Raw genomic sequence first — 19,671 nt, forward strand, 5'->3', positions numbered from 1 at the left:
GATTGCTATTATCCCACCAGAAGTATTTGCTTTCACTATTCAACTCACCCATCCAACAGAGAAGTTAGCAAAGGGGATACATCTGCAAACACTGTCACTTGTGAATCAGCAGTGCTGTAAACTCTGTAGTGGGAAAATATGATTCTGTCATTGCGGGAAAATGTTCTATAAATGTTTACAATGAATAAACAACAAGAACAAAAGACAAAACATTACTCATCGACATCTTTGTATTAATTACTTATTTTCTTCAGAAGCAGTAAGATCTAAGGAAGGGAATTACTCATGCCTATGCTGAGCCTGGTTTAGATATCAGGAAATTAAACAAAGTGAGAGTTGAGTCACAACTCTGTTTTGATGGCAAGATGCAAAGAATTTAAAGTGTTCTGAACGCTGCCAAACCTGTAGGTCCTCGTCAAATTCTAGCTATTTCTAGAGACACAGACTAGGTTAAACAGAGATGTTTTATTGGACTAAATGTGTTGGTAGAAGTGCCAAGGAGTGAGCCTTTGAGCTTATACAGCTTTCCTTCAGACTAAAATGGACAAAGTGCATTTTTTAGAGAAAGAAACAAATAGAACAAAATTCCAAGTTAGATGTTTGCCCTTATAGGAAAAAATACCACAAAATTGACACTCATGTACAGATAACAGAGTGAATTTTTAAACTATGGTTAAGATCTCACCTCTCTTGAGAAACTTCCTGCCTCCCACCTATCTGTAGCCATGGTTTGAGCATTATGTTGGCACTGACATTAATCACTTAACGGGGATTTGAAATTATGTTGTTTTTTTAAAATATGTTTGTATTTTGCCCAATAGCATAAAGTTCTCAGGGCAGCTTAAAATAATTTAGAATAAAAACAATTTAATTAAAACTTTTCGAGGAAGGCTACTGAGGCTGCTACCAGGGTGCCTCTCACTGGATGTTGCCTGCTTCACCTTATTAGAGAGGGTACTTGGAGAGGGGCCTCTGAAGGTGATCTTAAAGTACAATTATGGGAGAAAGAGGTATTTCAGGTAATCTGGTTCCAAGCCATTAAGTTTAATACCAGCATTTTAAAATGGGCCTGTACATAGACTGGAAGGCAGTCAGCTCACAAAGATAATATGGTCAAATGGTCCAGTCCCAGTCAATAATCTTGTGGCCCTATTTGGGACCAATTGCAGTTTCTGAACCTTTATTTTTTATTTTTATTTTTTTAAAAAAGGCAGTCCCACCTTTAATGCATTGTAATAATCTAAACAGAAGGTTATGAGAGCATCGTTACTAGTCCTGATGGCTATGTGCTACCTCCAATAACAGAGGCAGTAATGTCTATGTGCACCAGTTGCTGGGGAACATGGCCAGGATGGTGCTGATGCATTCGTGTCCAGCTTAAGGGTTTCTGGTCAACAGCTGGTTGGCCACTGTATGAACTGACTGCTGGACTAGATGGACCCTCCGTCTGATCCTGCATGGCTCTTCTTATGTTCTTATGGTAAGTTGTAGCCAAGCGATCTCTGTCCAGGTTATGTCACAACAGGCATATCAGCTGAAGCTGCTAAAAAGGTGCTTCAGTCTGAAGCAGCCACTTGAACCTCTAACGGCAACGTTAGAGCAATAAGCACTCCCAGAATGCAAACCAAATCCTTTATGTCAGCGATAGCCAACTTGCGGCCCTACAGGTCTTTTGTCTTACAACTCCCATCAGCCCTACCCAGCATAGGCAATGGTGAGAAGTACTGGGAGTTGTTGGCCAAAACATTTGACATATTCATAAGGGCAGACGGTACATGCCGTGGCACCCTGAGAGTTAACTAACAGCTGGTGGGCTGTTGTGTCGTCACAGCTAGGTCAACATCTTTATTTCCAGCCTGGATTTTAAAGGAGTCCATGCATCCCAATAGCAGGTTGTTACTGTCTGAATAAATGATGAAGCCGGGCTAACCACAGTAAAGGGATCCTCAGTTACAACTGTATCAACAGTATTTAAGAAGTATTAGAAAGTAATGTAATTAAGAAGCAACTAGGCAGGAAAACGAAACTGAACCCTGAAGTTTTTATTTATTTGTAACATTTCTATACCGGTGAATATAGTAAAATCCCTCAGCGGTTCACAATATTAAAGTACTTCGCATGTAGCCTATGCTATCACTTTTCTAGACACCTCTCATCTTCTGCCAGCACTTATACCAAATGAGTCACACCACAAGATTGGTGCTAGAAATACTTTAATGCTTAATCCCCTCCCACTTCCACCACCAGGAATAACACCAAGCACTTCTTTATTTTGTAATATACAAGCAGTAGTCTGTTGCCAGCCCCCTAACCAGATCACTCCATCAACCCTGTCCTTCCATGTTGCCTCTTCTGCCCTCCTATACTCATTCATTCATTCATTCATTCATTGTTTTATTGTTTGTAGCCAATGGCCATCACAACATCATAAAACATTAAAACATTTAAACATTAAAAACATTAAAACATTAATCTGATTAAAACTGTTGAAACGGTAGGACAAGTTAACACATTAAGCAAAATAGAGCAGCAATAAAACACGTTATCTTAAATCAATGCCATACTCTTTGTGTTATTGTCTGCCTTACCCAAGGTCAGAATCCAGACCTGCCACAAAAGCTCTCCTTAACTTTAATACTGCTAGGGCAAATAGGGCCACCCTGTAGCTTACAAAGTTGTCTGTGTCTGCCAGCAACCACCTGATTTTGAACTCTTCCATGTGGCCTTCAAGGAAGTTTAGAAAGGGGAGGATGAATTTGGTCCGTGGTGATTTATAAAGGTGGCAGTGAAGAACATAATGAGCCAAGTCCTCAACTTGGCCTGCTCCACATATGCATAAACGTTCATTTACGGGACAGCTACCATATCTCCCCTTCAGGAGTTCTGTAGGCATCTGTTGAAATCTTAATTGCGTGAACGCTCGCCTGACAGGGAAAAAGGTTAATTCCTTGAGATATGAAGCCATTTTGTGGTCCTGCTTGAACTTAGGATACCAGATGGCCAACTTACATTTCCTAACCTGTTCAAGGTCGATCCCAATATCATTACTGAATATTATATCACAGATTTGGCGAACAGGTAGGGCGTGTAAGGTTGTGACTGAGAGAGATGAATAGGATGACATCAGACTTCTACCAGACTTTAACCCATCCTTCCCTATCCTGTAGGTCCAAAAAGCACATTTTTGCTAGGTGTTGCTCAGGCATCAGGCAGAGCTTTTTCATATAAAGAATGACAGATTTATGTACACGAGCTCTCAGGGAGGGGATGCCTATTTCTGTTCTTAATAGTGCTCCAGGCATATTATGTGCCACTGCCAAGAGAGTGCGTAGAAAGCTATTCTGAATAGGTTCTAATTCATTTTTGTAGTAGGCACCCCATATGGGTGCACCGTACAAAAGATGTGCTATTATTTTGGCAACATAGACCTTTACCGTGGGTTCGACTAAGTGGCGTTCCTTTGTATAATACAGCTTTTTAATAGGGCCCAATGTGGGCATGCCACAGGGTGTTCTCCAAAAAGTGAAGACCCAGGTATTTGAAAGAACGTGTCTGCTCGATAACTTGTCCATCTAAGATCCATCTATGATGAACGTCTCTCTTAGCAAATACCACCACCTTAGTCTTGTTGTAATTGACAGTTAGGCCCTCCTGTTTGCAATACCCTCCAAGTTGTGTAAGTAATCCTATACTCCCAGTACCTAGTATCCTGAGATTACTAGACACAATAGAATTAGGCAGCACTGTAAAGGGGAAAAAAACAACCCATTCCTCTGCAATCCTAAACACCATTACCTGATTTTTCATCATAATGGATCCACATACGTATATAATGTAATCATATCCTTACTCACCCAGATGTAAGTTGTCAACATGTTTCATTCAGTTTTCCCCTTATTGTTTTTATTTTTCTGTCTGCATACAGAAGTATATTACTTGATTTCTAGCTTCAGTTTTAACATCTGTGCTGTGGTGTTTACACACTTCTGGCATTTTGGAAGGTATCCTGGGGCTATAAAGAAATTCCTTAGAAGCCTAAGGTTAGATATCATTGTTTATGACCCAGATAGTACTTTTGCTAAGATCTGCAAGATGTACACGGATCAGTATGCTAGTGCTTGATGTAATGGACAGAGATGCTTATGTTCTAATTGGCTTTATATAATGAGACCACCACTAATTCTTCTTTCTAATAAGCTCATCACTGTCAAGCTTGCCTTCCATGGGGTATGCATGAATATTTTAGTCCTATAATATGGAGGGCGGCGGGCGGTTTCTTTCAGTTGCCTAAACAATGAGAGCCACATTGTCCTGGAAATGGTCCAATATGCATTCAGACTGTGGACCAACACAACTTCAGAGGTTTGTTGGCCTATGATCCTAAAGTGTGTTTGATTTTCCCCATGACCCACTTCCATGTTGATCTCACTATGAGGTGACCTGGGGAAGGAATCTCAAGCTGGAACAAAAAGGTCATTTTTCACCATCCTATTATTAGGTAGCTGCCTATGGTGATGAGAACAAATGGTCTGTGGGAGTTGCTCTTTGCTAATAATTTCACAGGTTCAGAAAATCAAGTGATAATGCCAGTTAACACCTAAAACTCAACCTAATAGCAGCAGCAGATGTTAATTAGTGTTCTTGCAATATTTAAGAGGGTGGGATTTCCTTTACAAAAATTGTAATTATTTTTCATTGAATAAAATAAATCTCAGTTACCATCTTAAAGACAAGTAGATAGTATTTGGAACACTCTCTCAGGTGTGATTTGAGAGGCAGAAAGTGTAGCAAGTTATAAACGCCTCTTGAAAACACACCTATTCATAGAGGCTTTCTGTGGCCTGGTGGGAGGGGCTCCCTCGTCACCGTGTTTTATTGTCATGATGATGCAATGTTTTAATCATTTTAACTGTTTTCATTTATTATCATCTTGTTATGCTGTATTTTAATGTCAACCACTTAGGGATTCCAATACATTAAGCAGAATAGTAGTATTATAAAATATAATAATAATAATAATAATAATAATAATAATAATAATAATAATAATACAACCTTCCTACATTAAGGATCTGACTGGTATCCAGATGGGATACAAAAAGGCATACTGACTTCATTTTGTTCCAATTAACTTCAGATCTGTTTTCCTACACCAGACAGATAATGAAATCAAGGCACTCCCAAAGGAATTGTCCATGCAAGATGACAGATGTCCCCCCTTCCTTTTCCAGCCACATGCTTTTGAATGTTAATTTTATCCTGAAAATTAAAAGCTTATTATTTTTTTAAAAAAGAACTTGACAATCTCACTGGCAAAAGTATCTTAAAAAGCATAAAATACTGAAAAACTAGAGGGATGTTTTTTTCTGAAATAGAATCGGGTATTTTGACATTTATTAGTTCCATAAAAAAAAAGTTGCTAAAAAAATAAACATTTGAAGTTCATAAGAACCATATGCTCTACTATTTATAAGAATAATCTGTGCAGGGAGACTGAAAAACACACTTCCAAGAGCTACATTCTTTCAGGGAATTTGCCATTTTAACTTTCCTCTTTTGGAGGAGTGGGTATCTAAAGATACATTGCCACACATCTGGAGTGTTCTATAAAGGTTGTATCAACATGTGAACTGGTGATAGTTTTCTCTATTACTTCCTTAGTATGAACTGATGAGGAGAGGCTCTGCTCCTGACAGGAATACTTGCTACTAGTCTACATTTGGAAGTATAGCTGTGTCCTCCTATTCCAAGGCAACATGTCTTTGGCACGGGAATCTTTTCCGTTGGTCCCAGAAGATAAGAGATATAGAACAGGCAGCTTAAGTGACAGCTTTTGTTAGGTCATTTATTGGTAAAGGAGGATGAAAGCTTTCATCTTTAAAAGAAGCTTACTGAGATGAGATAAAATGTTTGTTCTGTTTGGTTGTCGGCCTCACACCTCAATCAATTGGTCACTTATTCTGTTTCTGGAATCACATTGTTCTTAAAATCCACACATCTGATCACAGGCCCCTATGTGGCTGCAAGAGTCATAACATACACCCCAGTGGCACAGGATTATAGCCTGGGGAAACATATCGCACACTATTGTGAGATGTTTCTCCATCAAACATTATCAGAGCACCAGATTAACTCTGAAGTTGACACTCGTACGTATTTAAAAATTATACTCAGGTCAGGGGTGCAAGAACGTTTTTCCGCTTAAGAGCCAAAATACATTTTGGAGAAGCTGTCAGGGGCTGCTTTCCAGTGGTGGGTAGGGGCAAAGGCAAAGAGAACAGGGTCAAAAGACTAAAAATATCCATTTATTTTAGCTCAAAGCTCTTACTGGCAGTAATTAAGACCGAAGAGAGGCATTTCAATCTTTTAGAATGGGGAAAAAGCCAAGAAGCCACCAAAGGATTAGTAGCTGGAAGGAAGGGACTGGGGGAAATGGTGTGCCTTCTGGGGATACCTGTGTGTGTGTGTGTGTGATTTAGGTTTTCCACCCTTGCTCTAGAATTCAAGAGGCTGGCTAGACATAATACTTTGAAATAGAGTGGAATAAAACAATTTGGTTTTACCGCAGAAGGAACTTGGAATTCCATTTTGTCTTTTAAAAAGTCTTGAAGATTCAAGAGGATGTTGCAAATGCAGGAGCCTTTGGAATGGTAAGAGACCCATTATCGAAGCCCATTACAAATTCATTTTTTTAAAAAAAAGCCCAAACCACATCGGTTCTCAAGACCACCCACCTTTCATACTGGAACGTCTTGTTTATCAAAGCATGACCAGGACGGCTGCATTTTACAAAGACGGTTTCCTAACAGAAAACAAGAGTGGTAAGAATTAAAACATATATTATTAAAACCTAAATAAAAAGAAAATGTATGCTTAAAGGTTCACCACAAAGAAGGACTTCTAAGAACTTCCAAATTGCAAAAGCCATGTAGACATATCCTGTCTTCAATACATGGTTCCATAATGTTGCAGTCTGGAGGGGTGGGGGTGCACTTAACTGATCATTTAGGCTGCCACACACAGAGAGCTGCATGAAATCCGTCTATACCCTCCTTATATCTCCACCAGAAATATGAATATCAGTTAGAGCAGGGGTGGGCAAGGATTTCTGAACTCTAATTGTTTTAACAACAGAACAACAAAATTACACACACACACACACACACACACACACACACACTGCTGGAATGAAGATAACATAGGGTAACCAGGAATGGCTTTTTGTGTGTCTTCCACTGTGAGCTCAGCTCACTTCAGGTGCCCCGAATAAAACACCAGTAGGTAGAACCTGGGGTTCTAGCAACACAAAGGAGATCCTGCAAGCTTGATATTTGCCCTCTCCTGAGCTAGAGAGAAGAATAAAGAATGCTTAGACTCAAGTGAGGGAAGAGCAAATGACACCCAATTTACAGGTCACAACAGTAGATCCTGGATTGTTTAACCCAGGAATTGCTGAGGAGAAGCACTCTGTGAAAACCATTTCAGATTTTAAACAAAAACCCAGGAACAATCCTATATTGCTAAATCTATGTAGACATATCCTGTCCTCCATACATGGTTTCACAATGTTGCAGTCTGGAGGGGTGGGGCTACAGTGAACTTATTATTTAGGCTCCTAAACACAGAACAATCCTGGGTTGTTTTGAGACATTCAAACTCAGAAATTCTGGATTGTTTTAAGAGTTAAGAGATCCAGAGGGAGAGGTGGGTAAGAAATATTATTATTATTATTATTATTGTTGTTGTTGTTGTTGTTGTTGTCTCTTTCTCGCTCATGGCTGTTTTTTTAGATGGACATGACGGGCATTGCCAAGTCATGCTGTCTTTTACAGATTCAGGAATTTCCTGACAATTGAGCATGTTTTAATTATGACTGCTTTCTGGATGATGGTGTGGATCATCATCATCATCATCATCATCATCATCATCATCATCATCATCATCTCAACAATAAACCATAGGCAATTGTTGGGTTAACTCTTCAAGCAAGGCATTGCCATGGCAATAACTACTCTCTCATACTTCCAATATCAGTAGCCAAAAACATCCATATGAAAAAGATTCCTAGGCTTTATCAGGATGAATGAGCTCAAACATTGAAATAAAATACCGTGCTTTACTTGCAATAAAAACATAAACCTTTTTTAGATGTTGGAACTGAAGCGATAGTTCTCATGCCAAGATTTACAAAACTCTAAGGGGGTGGGGAGATAACTTGCTCCTCTGGCAAATTTAAAGACAAGAATCCCTAAATAAACAGACTGAAAATAACTTCTAATTTTATTTACCACAATCTTTCAACAGCTTTCAGACCTCCCCAAAACTGAAGTAATTTTGTTCCAATTATGTTGTTTTCAAATCACATGCCATTTGAAGCTTTGTAGCAACTGCTGTTCTAAAAAAAAATGCTGAATGTGGGCAGGGCTATGCCAGAATTCACCACTGGAATATATCCTGCCTTCTTTCAACAATAAATTAGCTCACTGATAGCTGAGTTGTGGCTACAGTTGGGTCTGAGCAAGCCCTCCAGTCTGATGCCCTGAATTTTCCCATGCTTTTCAAGCCTAGTTGGGGAAGGCTCGTGTAGGCTATCATATTTTATTTCAGTAGCTGGTCAAAAAGCAGAATCTTCTGCTTGGTCAGTGCCAAAATCAGGTTATTGGCACACAAAATTCAAAATACAAGCCATATATAAACTTATAGAAAACTCAGGTGATGAGTGCCAAAACAGGTCCACTGGGAGATCTTGGTCTTCTTGGTGGAATCCTGAAATATGCAGAATGTCTTTTTTAAAGACCTAAGGAGCAACCTGTCCCAGACAGCCCAATGAGGACTGAGCATGTTCAGCATTTTGAACTCCAGTTGGGGGGAAAAATTGCATAAAAAGAAAACCAGGGCTGGGAAGAAGAGAATGGAGTGTCCTGGACACTCTGGACAAAAGAACTCTGGACAAAAGAACTCCTGTAAGGAGGTGAAGTTATACTACACCTTTTTGAGATCCTATTTGAGTGTCCACTCAGTTCGCATGCTGGCTGGTTAAGTCTTACATATATTCTTAATGTGTAGGCTGATAATGTGAATGTAGTTACAGTTCTCAGGTTCACTCACAATGACCTTTCAACCATGTCCATTAAAAATTAAATGGAATAAATCACCAAAAAGAAAAGCCCACAGCAAATTTTATTCTACTTCCATTATAACCTATCCTATTAGCTCATTTCCTATTTAACTCTTCTAGCCAACCCTCATAACCACATTCATTTCCCAACAATGAGATGTTCTGAATTTGTAAACCATGCCGTGAAACTTTTAAGTGAAGGGCAGTATAAAAATCTTTTCAATATTTAACTATTTCATGGAGCGAAAAAAAGGGAAGCACAAATAAGTTGTGGTTCTTTTCATGCATCACACGGAGACAGTTTCTGCATCTGGAGTCTGTACTACTTCTCACCTAGGAAGACACTCAAATTCCCCCTTTGCACTGTACAGAGCAAGCATTTAATCATGGATGAGAAGGCTGACCTGGCATGCATTACTGAGACTTGGGTGTAGGAGCTGGGTGGGGTTGACCTGACACAGTGTTTTATTCTGTGTTTTTATTTTATTTTACCTTATACACCGCTCCAAAAATTTGAATGGGAAGTAGTATATAAATATTGTAAATAAATAAAAGAAATAAACCCAGGATGGTGGTTCTGGGTGACTTCAGCTTCCATGCTGAGGCTGTCTCTGCTGCTGCAGCTCGGAACTTCATAACCTCCATGACAACCATGGGGCTGTCTCAGCTTGTCATCGACCCAACACATGAAGCAGGGCATACCCTTGATTTGGTTTTTGCTAAAAGTTGTGAGGTGGGTAGTCAAGATTAGGGTGGGTGGGTTTCCAAGTAACCCCATTGTTATGGCCGGACCATAAAACATGGAATTATGGATTTAAAATATTTTAAGAATTTAGTAAAAAACTAAGGCTTATGCCTACAACTCCAAGCATGCCATGGGTGGAACTCCAAAGAGTCTTCTCTTGCCACCAAACTGTGACTCATGGTCAGGACCAGTACAAATTGCTATTATTCCTTCAGGACATTCCATAAATAAAATTTCTTCAGCTGGAGATATTGAAAATTGCTTTATCATCTATGTGGCTCCATAGCAGTGGCATAATGCCACCAGCACCAAAAGATGGTGGATCCGCTTCCCTACTATACGTTATTCAGATAGCTGGGCAATGCCTGGTATATTTTTGTGAACCGCCCAGAGAGCTCCGGCTATGGGCGGTATAGAAATGTAATAAATAAATAAACAAATAAATATTTTGAAAACATATTTTTAGGTTTGCATCTTTTTTTAGCTGGTAGAATAGGTGTTGTGTGTTCTAATTGTTTTTGAAGTTTAGACAGCTGCTCTGGCCAAGGCATGATGGGAGTTGTAGGCTTTTCAGGTAAAACAAAAAATGTGGTTTATCAAGAAACTCAAATTTAAAATACAGTTCTTATTAACACAATTTTCCATTTATTTTAACAAAACAATTTACTAACTCAACCAAACTAAAGAGAGCTTCGGCTATTGGGTGGTATAGAAATGCAATAAATAAATAAATAAATAAATATAAATACAACCAATCTAAAGACGAATAAGTTGCATAGAAATTTATTATATATCAAATAAATGTTATAAACAGTATTCACGGACCTGAGGAACACCAGGCATATCGGCTAGTAAATAAATAAAAGAGGTAAACACAAATCATTTAGACTTCCCCTTTGGCTTAAAGTTCTTACGTGCGAGAATCATGTTAGGCAAATGGCTTAAACAAGCCACAGTGATCGTGCAAACTGGGTTAGTATAAGGCAGCTACATATGTACATGTGGTACTCATGTACCACATGTACATATGTACACAATGGTGGCCTTCTGCTACATTTTAAATCCTTCCATAAAAGGAAAATTGGCTGCACACCTACACAAAGTGTAAATAACATGGAGCATCTGACTGAACACCATAGCAGCCAAAAAAATTAAACAGTAAAACCTGGATTAAAGCAGCCATCTTAGATCACCGCGTCATGCCTTTCAAATTTTATTTCTTGGTAACAGGCTTAATTAATGCAGGAATGCCATCTGGATTTACAGCTCAGCCTTTCAAGCTCCTCTGGCCTGACGGATTTAAACCAGGTTCCTATAATGGACCTGAAAGCCAGGCTGTGTTTAACTCTTTATATACCATATCTCTATCCTGATATACATAGCACAGCATTGGAAAAGCAAGTTCAGGCAGATTAACAGGACAACAAAAGAAATTCCATTATCAGAGTCTATCTGCTATTGCTTGGCCATGCAATTTAGTAGAATGAGGGATTTAAACTTGGGAAGTTCTTGCTCAACTAAGTGATGCGTATACAGCCCTATATCTTTGTGTTTTTATATTGTATTTTATATTATGCTTTTATACTGTTTGTTTTATATTTTGAATGGTTTTTAATGGTTTTAATTTTTGTAAACCGCCCAGAGAGCTTCAGCTATTGGGCGGTATAAAAATGAAATAAATAAATACGTAACCCTCTCCGTCTTGGTCTAGCAGAAAAATCAGAATTAAAGTGACTTGTCTCACAGTTACTGCAGGGACAAACAAAATCTTTTGCTTATTAATACACTTGAAAATAATTATTAATATAAACCAACAAAAGCCCACTGTCAGTGCCAAAAATCACATTGTATTCCCAGTCAGGCAAATGAATTAGAAAAATATATATAACTGAGTTGACCATACCTGGCTCTTTACAAGCCCAAAATATTGTACAGCCACTGCCCCTATGCATCAATGTTAGAGCTGCAATCCTAAGCACACTTAAGGAAGGAGCCAACAGTCGTGCCGCTAGCGCCATTTATGTTGCACAAGCAGAAACCAACACTTTCACAACGTCAAACCCGCTTGCTAGTGCAACACGTTTCCCAGGAACACTGCAGGATCCTTTCTAAGGAATAAGGACCACTGAACTCAGTGGAACTTGCTTCTAAGTACATACGTATAGGATTGCACTGCAAATGGCAAAATCAAATCAATGAACAATCTCAACTCAATCAAAATCTTGTGCCTGATTAATTGCATTATTACACTCATACCTATCTATGGGCCAATCGACTGAATATGCAAGGAGGGCGGAATGGCCATTACTTCCTGCCGTCATTACCCAGGGAGCTGTGCAGGAGAGAGAATGTGGATGGCACCTGTCCGCTTGCAGTGGATGAAACTTGAAATGGCGGCAAGGAGGAAGCACTAGGCAGGCCCATCTAGCGGGGTTTATAGCCGCCACCGGTTGCAACAGCACTGGCTCGCCTGCAGTCTCACTGTAGTCGCCTCGTCTACAGCCAAACCACTACCACCCCAGTGTCAGCCCAGTCTGCCCCAAAGGGAAGGGGCACAGCAGCAGCATGGGCAGGTGGTAGAGACTGAGCTTTGCACGGTGCCTGTGTGCTGCTTGCTGAATCCCTATGAATTTTAAATTATGAATTCTAAACCTAAGAATGTTCAGATGTTGTGATTGTTATTTTAATATTGAATTGGTTTTATATGCTCTTTTAACTAGTGTTATGTATTATATTGTAGTTAATGCTGTTCCCCGCCTGAATCCAGAGGGAGAGGCGAGTAAGAAATAAAGTTATTATTAGTATTATTATTCACAGAGGGTGGAGAGAGAAACCCAAATAAGATACCTTGAGAAGGAGCAAGGAGAGAGTGAACCAAGCAAGGTGATGAAGAGGAGTAGAATAAAATAAAAAGAAAAGAAAAAAGGTGGTGGGGAACTGAAGTGGGAGAATAAAATAGGGAGACAGAAAACAGGCTTAGCAAAGGAAGAGCAGTTGCTTGGGGCAACACATGTGTTGGGAAGGTAGTAGTTCCTATCAGGCCTTTCTTGTGGGCTGCCTGGAATAGGGATGCACGGGGATTTCAGTTCAGTTCACAAATTGCTTGAAAATTCCCTATTAACAACCTGAAACAGGAACACTGGTTCTCTGAAAATGCTTGCAAATTCCCAATCTTGTGCTTGCATTTGCAAAATGCACACTTTAAAGAATGTGCAACTTTAATAAATGCGCAACTGAAAGTGTGCAATTTCATGCTTTAGTCAATCGGGGGAAAGGGCACATTTTCCCCTATTGGAACAAACTGGAAAAACTGGTCTCAAATGAGAATGCGAGAAAACTGAATTGAGCTTTGAAGTAAAGCTTGGAGCGTTTCAACGAGGTTCCCTCGTTTACCCATCCCTACCACGGAAGCATCCAACTTGCCACTTTTGAGATGCTTTTCCAGACGCAAATTTGCTGTGATCCATCAAAGCAAATCTTATGTTCTTCAACAGCCATGAGAGCAAGATTTCATTAAGCGAGCAACAGCACTAACCAATGTGCCCTGCGTAGGAGGGGGACAGGAATGAGAAAAAACACCTTTTAGGGACTGAAAGTGCCAAAGGGCAGGATAAAATCAAAGCCATTTTGCTTTCGAAGCAGGGCTGAGGCAGCCTTCAGGGCAACAGCTGAAAGACAAGGGAAAGCCCCGGGAAGCAACGACATCATGGTCTGCTCACTCTCAACCCACAAGGGAACTGGCCTGCTAATCTGTTCCGGATTTGGAATGTAAGAGCTATGAACGATACTCACATCATCAGCTGCACACACCACTTTTTCTGAAAAGCTTCTCTGCCTTTTAAAGAAAAAAAAATACATTAGAAGAATCAGTTTTTTCGTTCTTTTAAATCACAGAAACTATGATAGAAGATCCCAATAATCAACTGAACAAATGTCTAAGAAGCTTCACTGATTTTATTATGGCTTAATGGCATCCACAATACAGGGTAAAGTGTGTGACCCTTACTTCTGCCTATGGAAGCTATGCTGACTTTCTAACTAGACAGGAATACTGTTTTGTTCCTCTTCCCCTACACATATTCTTACTGTTGCTCATCAAAAGAGGAAACATGAGGAACAGGAGGCAACGATGCAGTCAGGACTGGATCAGCCACTAAGCTAAGCAAGCTATAGGAATGGACTTGAACTCAGACTGGGGTCCTAGATATGTTAACTACAGGACAGATGCCATGCCATGTGAAAACAAAGCTCATTTTACTCCTGACATAGGGCTTCTTTAAAATTCCCTGCAGCCCTTAATACTATGTCTCTGCCTCACCAGATGATAGGAAAGCTGAGACGTGTTGGAAGTTAAAAATAAACAAACAAAGAGAGTGGCATCTAAACAGACCCTCTAGACCCTCTTAAGCTTGCACATGCTTAAAGGGAATTCTCGCTCTCATGACTCTTTCAGGCAGCTGCTGATCATGTTGTATTAAAAGTTGTTTGAGAAGCTGGTCCCAGCTTCTGGGACTAGCTTGTCAGGAGGGATACTCCTGATGCAAAGGGAAACTTCGGGTGAGAGTTTTGTTAGGACTGCACCATGGGAGTAAAGGGTTAAAACTCATTTCCTTCCCCCCTCTATGCTCCTGATCAATCTCCTCCTCCATGGCTGCTATTTTCAAATGTTAGAAAACCCATACAGGTCCAAGCTACACACTTAAAATAAAATTCAGCTCTAGCAAAAGTACCAGTAGCCTGAAGAACAGCATGACACATTCAATTAGAGGAGAAGGGAGGATGTGTGGCTGCATTTGTGTGGGCCTGCTTGTTTTAATGCTGGGGAAGAGGAAGCTAGGCTGAGAAATGTATGGCTGAGCTTGGGAAGGACCACCTATGGCTTTTAATTTGGTGGTGGATGCAACACATTAAGGAAAATGCAGGCTTAGATGTTTGGTGTGGCACTTACTAAACTGCTTTGCACTGCAATTTTTGCAGGTAAATGTACTGCTACTTGAAGGTTCTCAAAAAGCAATCTTGGTCCTCCGGGGCATAAAAAGCTTAGATAATACTGCTTCCGTCTTAGTTATAATTGTATTTCTAACTGCAGCAGTATTATAGCCCCCCACAATGCCTTAGCAACTAGCCATGAAGGCATCCTTCTTAAATACATACACAAGCAAAGATAAATGGACACTTGTAGCTTTCTGGGATGGATTTCTCTTCTATTGGGGCTGATTATAGCAGGCCTTGGATTATAAAGTAGTAGCAAAACTGGCTCTTCTTTTCTTTAAGCTATCTATGTTGCCCTCTAGATACATGTCATAGTGTGAAAGAGTGTTGAAGGTGATGAAACTCATATGGTAGGAGAGTTTGGTGGGCAGCATAACACAAACATAAACATTTATACAGTGGTCTAGAAAGGATGAGATGTCTGCCTTCAACATCACTTTTCTGCTCTTTCCTATATCAGTATCATTAATATACAGATTTATACGCACCCAGACAGATTCACTGAGAAGATAAAGCAAGGACGGTAACAGGCAGCCTGGAAATGATTTTGTTCCCCCTTCCAAAAAAACCCCCAAAACTGTTTCCAGTGGCCCGCCAGTCTTTGAGTACGGGGAGGATTATGCAAGTGCGAAAGAGCCTGAGCTTTCTCTTCTGTCCTCAAATCATCCTCTATTCTGAACAAGCACAACATCTGTCAAACTCAGTAAAGGAAGGGAGGACGAAGAGGAACTTCCATCCTCACTGAAACTGATCAGAAGCGAACCACAAAGGCCTGCCTGATTCTGCCTTGTCCTCCCCTGTACTCTGATCTTGGCAGAGACCAACCAATCTTCCAGGTCTAGGATGTTGAAAGGTAATAAACAGACACTAGTAGTAAGTATCAACATTCCCTGTAATCGCAAATTAAGGGGGTTGAGTGCCAATATCGCTGGAACCAAAATGGGTCTACTGAGAAAGAAGAGGGAAGTATTAGTATGCTTGGATGAACCCCCAAGGTATGGAAAAACATGAACTTTGAAAAAAAAATCCCAAAGGGGACACCCCCTCCTCTTCAAATAACCCAATGTAATGAGGACTTAGCATGCACAGCGACTCACAGCAACCATGGAATGCTGAGTATCAGTTGGAAAAGAAAAATGGAAAGCCGGGAATAGGGAGGAAGAGTGAATTGGTTTGCGTGATCCCCTTCCAGGTTCCAGCCAGCCACACATATGTGGAAGAGGGTGTGTCAGGCTGGTTGGAGCCTTGAACAGGAGCACTCCTGCTAGGTAGTGAGGCTATACTGCAAATAAATAAGTGAATGAATAAACTGTGGGCCTCCTCATAATCTATTAATAGTACAGCGGAAAGCTGTATGCCAAAAATGGAATCTAAACAATATTTCCATGCAGAAGGACAACAATTAACATGCATATCCTGTCTTTCAATACATTATCAGGAAAGCTTACTATAAAATATTTTAAACACCATAAAATAAGCTCGAAACAGCAAATACTATAAAAACAACATTCAAATAAAACAGATCAACAACAACAACAACAACAAAAATCTTGGGGAAATTAAAAAAAGGTCTTTGCCTGGAAAGACATCAACGTATCAATTAACAAACCATTTTCATGAAATAAATCACCTGTCTTCTATGACTGACTCTCCAGGAGCAACATCAAATGGTAACAATGGACGTATTCTGCAGTGTACTCTGATATTGCCCCTTAGTTCCTGTGGACACAACACAGAAACATAGGTAGCGGTTTAAAAAACAACAGGATGTACAAGGATACCTTACAGCAGCCATCCCAGCCTGGTACCCTCCAGATGGTTTGGAGTTCAACTTCCATCAACCCCATTCAACATGGCCAATGGGAGTTGTAGTCCCAAAACATCTGGAGGGCACCAAGTTGGGGAAGGCTGCCTTACAGTCTGATATGAAACACGTTTACTACTTCTTCTTCTTCTTCTTCTTCTTCTTCTTCTTCTTCTTCTTTATTTATATAGCACCATCAATGTACATGGTGCTGTACAGAGTAAAACAATAAATAGCAAGACCCTGCCGCATAGGCTTACATTCTAATAAAATCATAATATTTTATAATAATTTATAATAATATAATAAAATCATAATAAAACAATAAGGAGGGGAAGAGAATGCACCAAACAGGCAGTATAAAAGTCAGAGCAAAATCAAGTTTACTTGGGGGCAAGCCCCATGGATTTTAATTGAAGTATCCTCAAACCGATCAGAACAGATAGGTAAGAGATAGGAGATGGTCGTCGGAGCTTAAGAAAACGTTCTCCAATTCAGTTATCATCATACCATACAATCGCTAGTGTTCTTCATTGATTACGTTTCCCAGAAAGCAAAATATGCCTGCAGTATGAGCAAAGCTGTGTGCATTCTATAGGTGCTCTCCACGAGTGGAAAAATTGGTACAAGGCAGAGGATTCAGCCTCCTGAGAATTTCAGCTTTCATTTTAAAAATGAGAGCACCTTTCCACTCTTTAAGGGTATGCCAACAGGGCTCAAAATATCCGGGTGATATCTCCTGAAATCTCAGAAGCTGACGCGGCATGGGCCTGATAGCATTTAGCATCTACCATCTTTGACTAGAAAAACCAGAATTCTGCAAATAATCACTTTTGCTTGAACGTGTGTAATTTATACTGGTTACAGAATAAAGCTTTCCTTGGAATAGACAGGATTTTAACCATGGAATTTTAGTCAGAAATATAAAGAGCAATGCTTGGAGCATTACTATCATGCAAAGGGAGTTCAATTTCCAGTGGCTCTGGATGACAGTCCAGAACAAACGCCACTGACATGACATGAACAGCACAGCTGTTTGGGCGGCACCTTCTAACTTTCCCCTGTCTCTAGGGGGCGCCTCATTAGGTGCAGTACATTGCAGAGTTTAATACATGCCGTGAGAGTTCATTTGCCACAATTTAAGGGCCCAACATTAACTATTTTGTGGGATTTTTGAGATGGGTGCAGGTAAATAATCAGCCAGCCTACACAAGGCACATTTGGAAAAGCAAATGGGAACATTTTTACAAATTAGCTAACAAAGGCAGGCATTTACAATAAATGCTATGGATCTTAAAGATCTGATCTCACTTGAATTACAACCACAAGATTCCAAAGACTGAACACATCTGATTACAATGCCTGGAAAGTTAGGGGGATGCAGAGGTGGACTAAGGAAGGTAAGGTGAAATCCTGCTCTGGGATATTTTTTTAAGAGTATGTGTGTAGGGCGTGAGATGTAATTTAATCATGAGATAAAACTTCAACTGGGAGATAAAAGAGAAATTAAGTTCAACCCAGGCCTTGCCCGTAACAGCCTTCAGTATCTTCATACCCAACCGGACCTGGACCAGTTTCTTATGAGCTGGTCCAAAACACTGAAAGACTGTAACGTTCATGCTTAGTATAATCACACAGAACTGATTCAAAGAAAGGTAGCACGGTGCACAGGAAAGTTGATGTGCTAATGAAAATAAATATGCACACAGTATCTATAGCCAGATTATATTTAATAAGGTTGCAACTCAAATAACCCTCCAGTTTCTTTAAACAGCCCCACAGCTTCAAATAAGAATACAGCTATGGCTTCTCGCACTTGCTGGAGCAACCAGGAGTTCTGGTTTAATTATTTATTTACAATATTTATATGCCACTTCCCATTCAAAAAGATTTTGGAGTGCCAAACAACAAATAGAACAAAAGAATAGTAATAAAAATATTAAAAACACAATTTTAAAAAGAACAAAGTTCTGATAAAACTCCAATATGGTAAAATCATGGCCGGTTCCTGGAACAGCAATGTTTGCGGGAGGCGCTGGAAGCAATACAACTTTGGTGGCTGCCTGACCTCCAAAAGCAGGGAATTCCATAGGAAGGGGGCCATCACACTGAGGGCTCTTCAGTGTGGTGGCCTCATTTTGCCCCACAGCGGTTGGGAATAGAGGGAGAAGAGCATCATGATTGGGGAGCAGCAGGCATGAGAAGCTACAGTTGAATCCTCCTCTGCTGATGTAGGACTGTTAAAGGTTCCCTGGCAACTCTAATGTTTATATGGTCCCTTTTAGACAGTATAGACTTAATTACCAGGATACTTACAATTAAACTGTTATGAAGCACTTTTCTCCTTTGTTTTTCTTTCTGGTATTTCTCATTTACTTCATGCAAGGACTGTTCAAGTTCAAGAGCTTTAGTCTGAAATGCTGAAAAGACGTTTTCACCAAACTATTAGGCTACATGTTTTCCTTAGGTATGGAGGCTGCAATGTTTACCTACAAAATAGGACACTATGGGGAAAAAATGGAAGGCACACAAGCCTAGGAATAGAAGGGAGAGAACTTCTTCAAGCCAGCATTAAATTATGTGGCACTGTTCTCTATAATGAAAACACAAGCACAATCCTGGAAACATTCATCAACTCATATGTCAATGGAAGCTGTGGGGCAGGAAAGAAGCTCTATCACAAATGCATTATGGTGGACTTGCTATTCAAACTGCGCATCATACGAAACAACATCTGTGGGGCTTGAAGCAATATTAGGGGACATTCTGCCTTCTAGCGAAAATTCCACCCAGATTGCTTGATGTGCAAGAATTCCTGTATATGTGTGAGAATAAAAGACTTCTGTAGGATTTGCAAGACCTTTTGCATGCATGTACATAAATTCAAGATTCCCGTATATGAATTCTGAACATATCCTGAGAATTCTTGAGACAGGAAATTCAAACTGATAATCTCGAAGTGACAAGTACCACCCCTTTTTAAGTGCAAATGCCATCTATGGGCCTGTTCAG

At 40.0% G+C, this 19,671-nt stretch overlaps 1 protein-coding gene across 1 annotated transcript in view; it reads right to left on the reverse strand.

Moving 5' to 3' along the window:
- Window positions 1-19,671, reverse strand: part of KIF25 (kinesin family member 25) — a 51,687-nt gene that overhangs the window by 16,015 nt on the left and 16,001 nt on the right. The window contains exons 5-9 of the mRNA XM_063125668.1: window positions 18,976-19,079; window positions 16,486-16,574; window positions 13,656-13,698; window positions 6,735-6,802; window positions 49-123 (exon numbers count right to left, since the gene is read on the reverse strand). Coding sequence (XP_062981738.1) covers window positions 49-123; window positions 6,735-6,802; window positions 13,656-13,698; window positions 16,486-16,574; window positions 18,976-19,079 — 379 coding nt within the window. The remainder of the gene's footprint in view (window positions 1-48; window positions 124-6,734; window positions 6,803-13,655; window positions 13,699-16,485; window positions 16,575-18,975; window positions 19,080-19,671) is intronic.

The sequence above is a fragment of the Elgaria multicarinata genome, chromosome 4 (assembly GCF_023053635.1).
Source record: "Elgaria multicarinata webbii isolate HBS135686 ecotype San Diego chromosome 4, rElgMul1.1.pri, whole genome shotgun sequence".
NCBI lineage: Eukaryota > Metazoa > Chordata > Lepidosauria > Squamata > Anguidae > Elgaria > Elgaria multicarinata.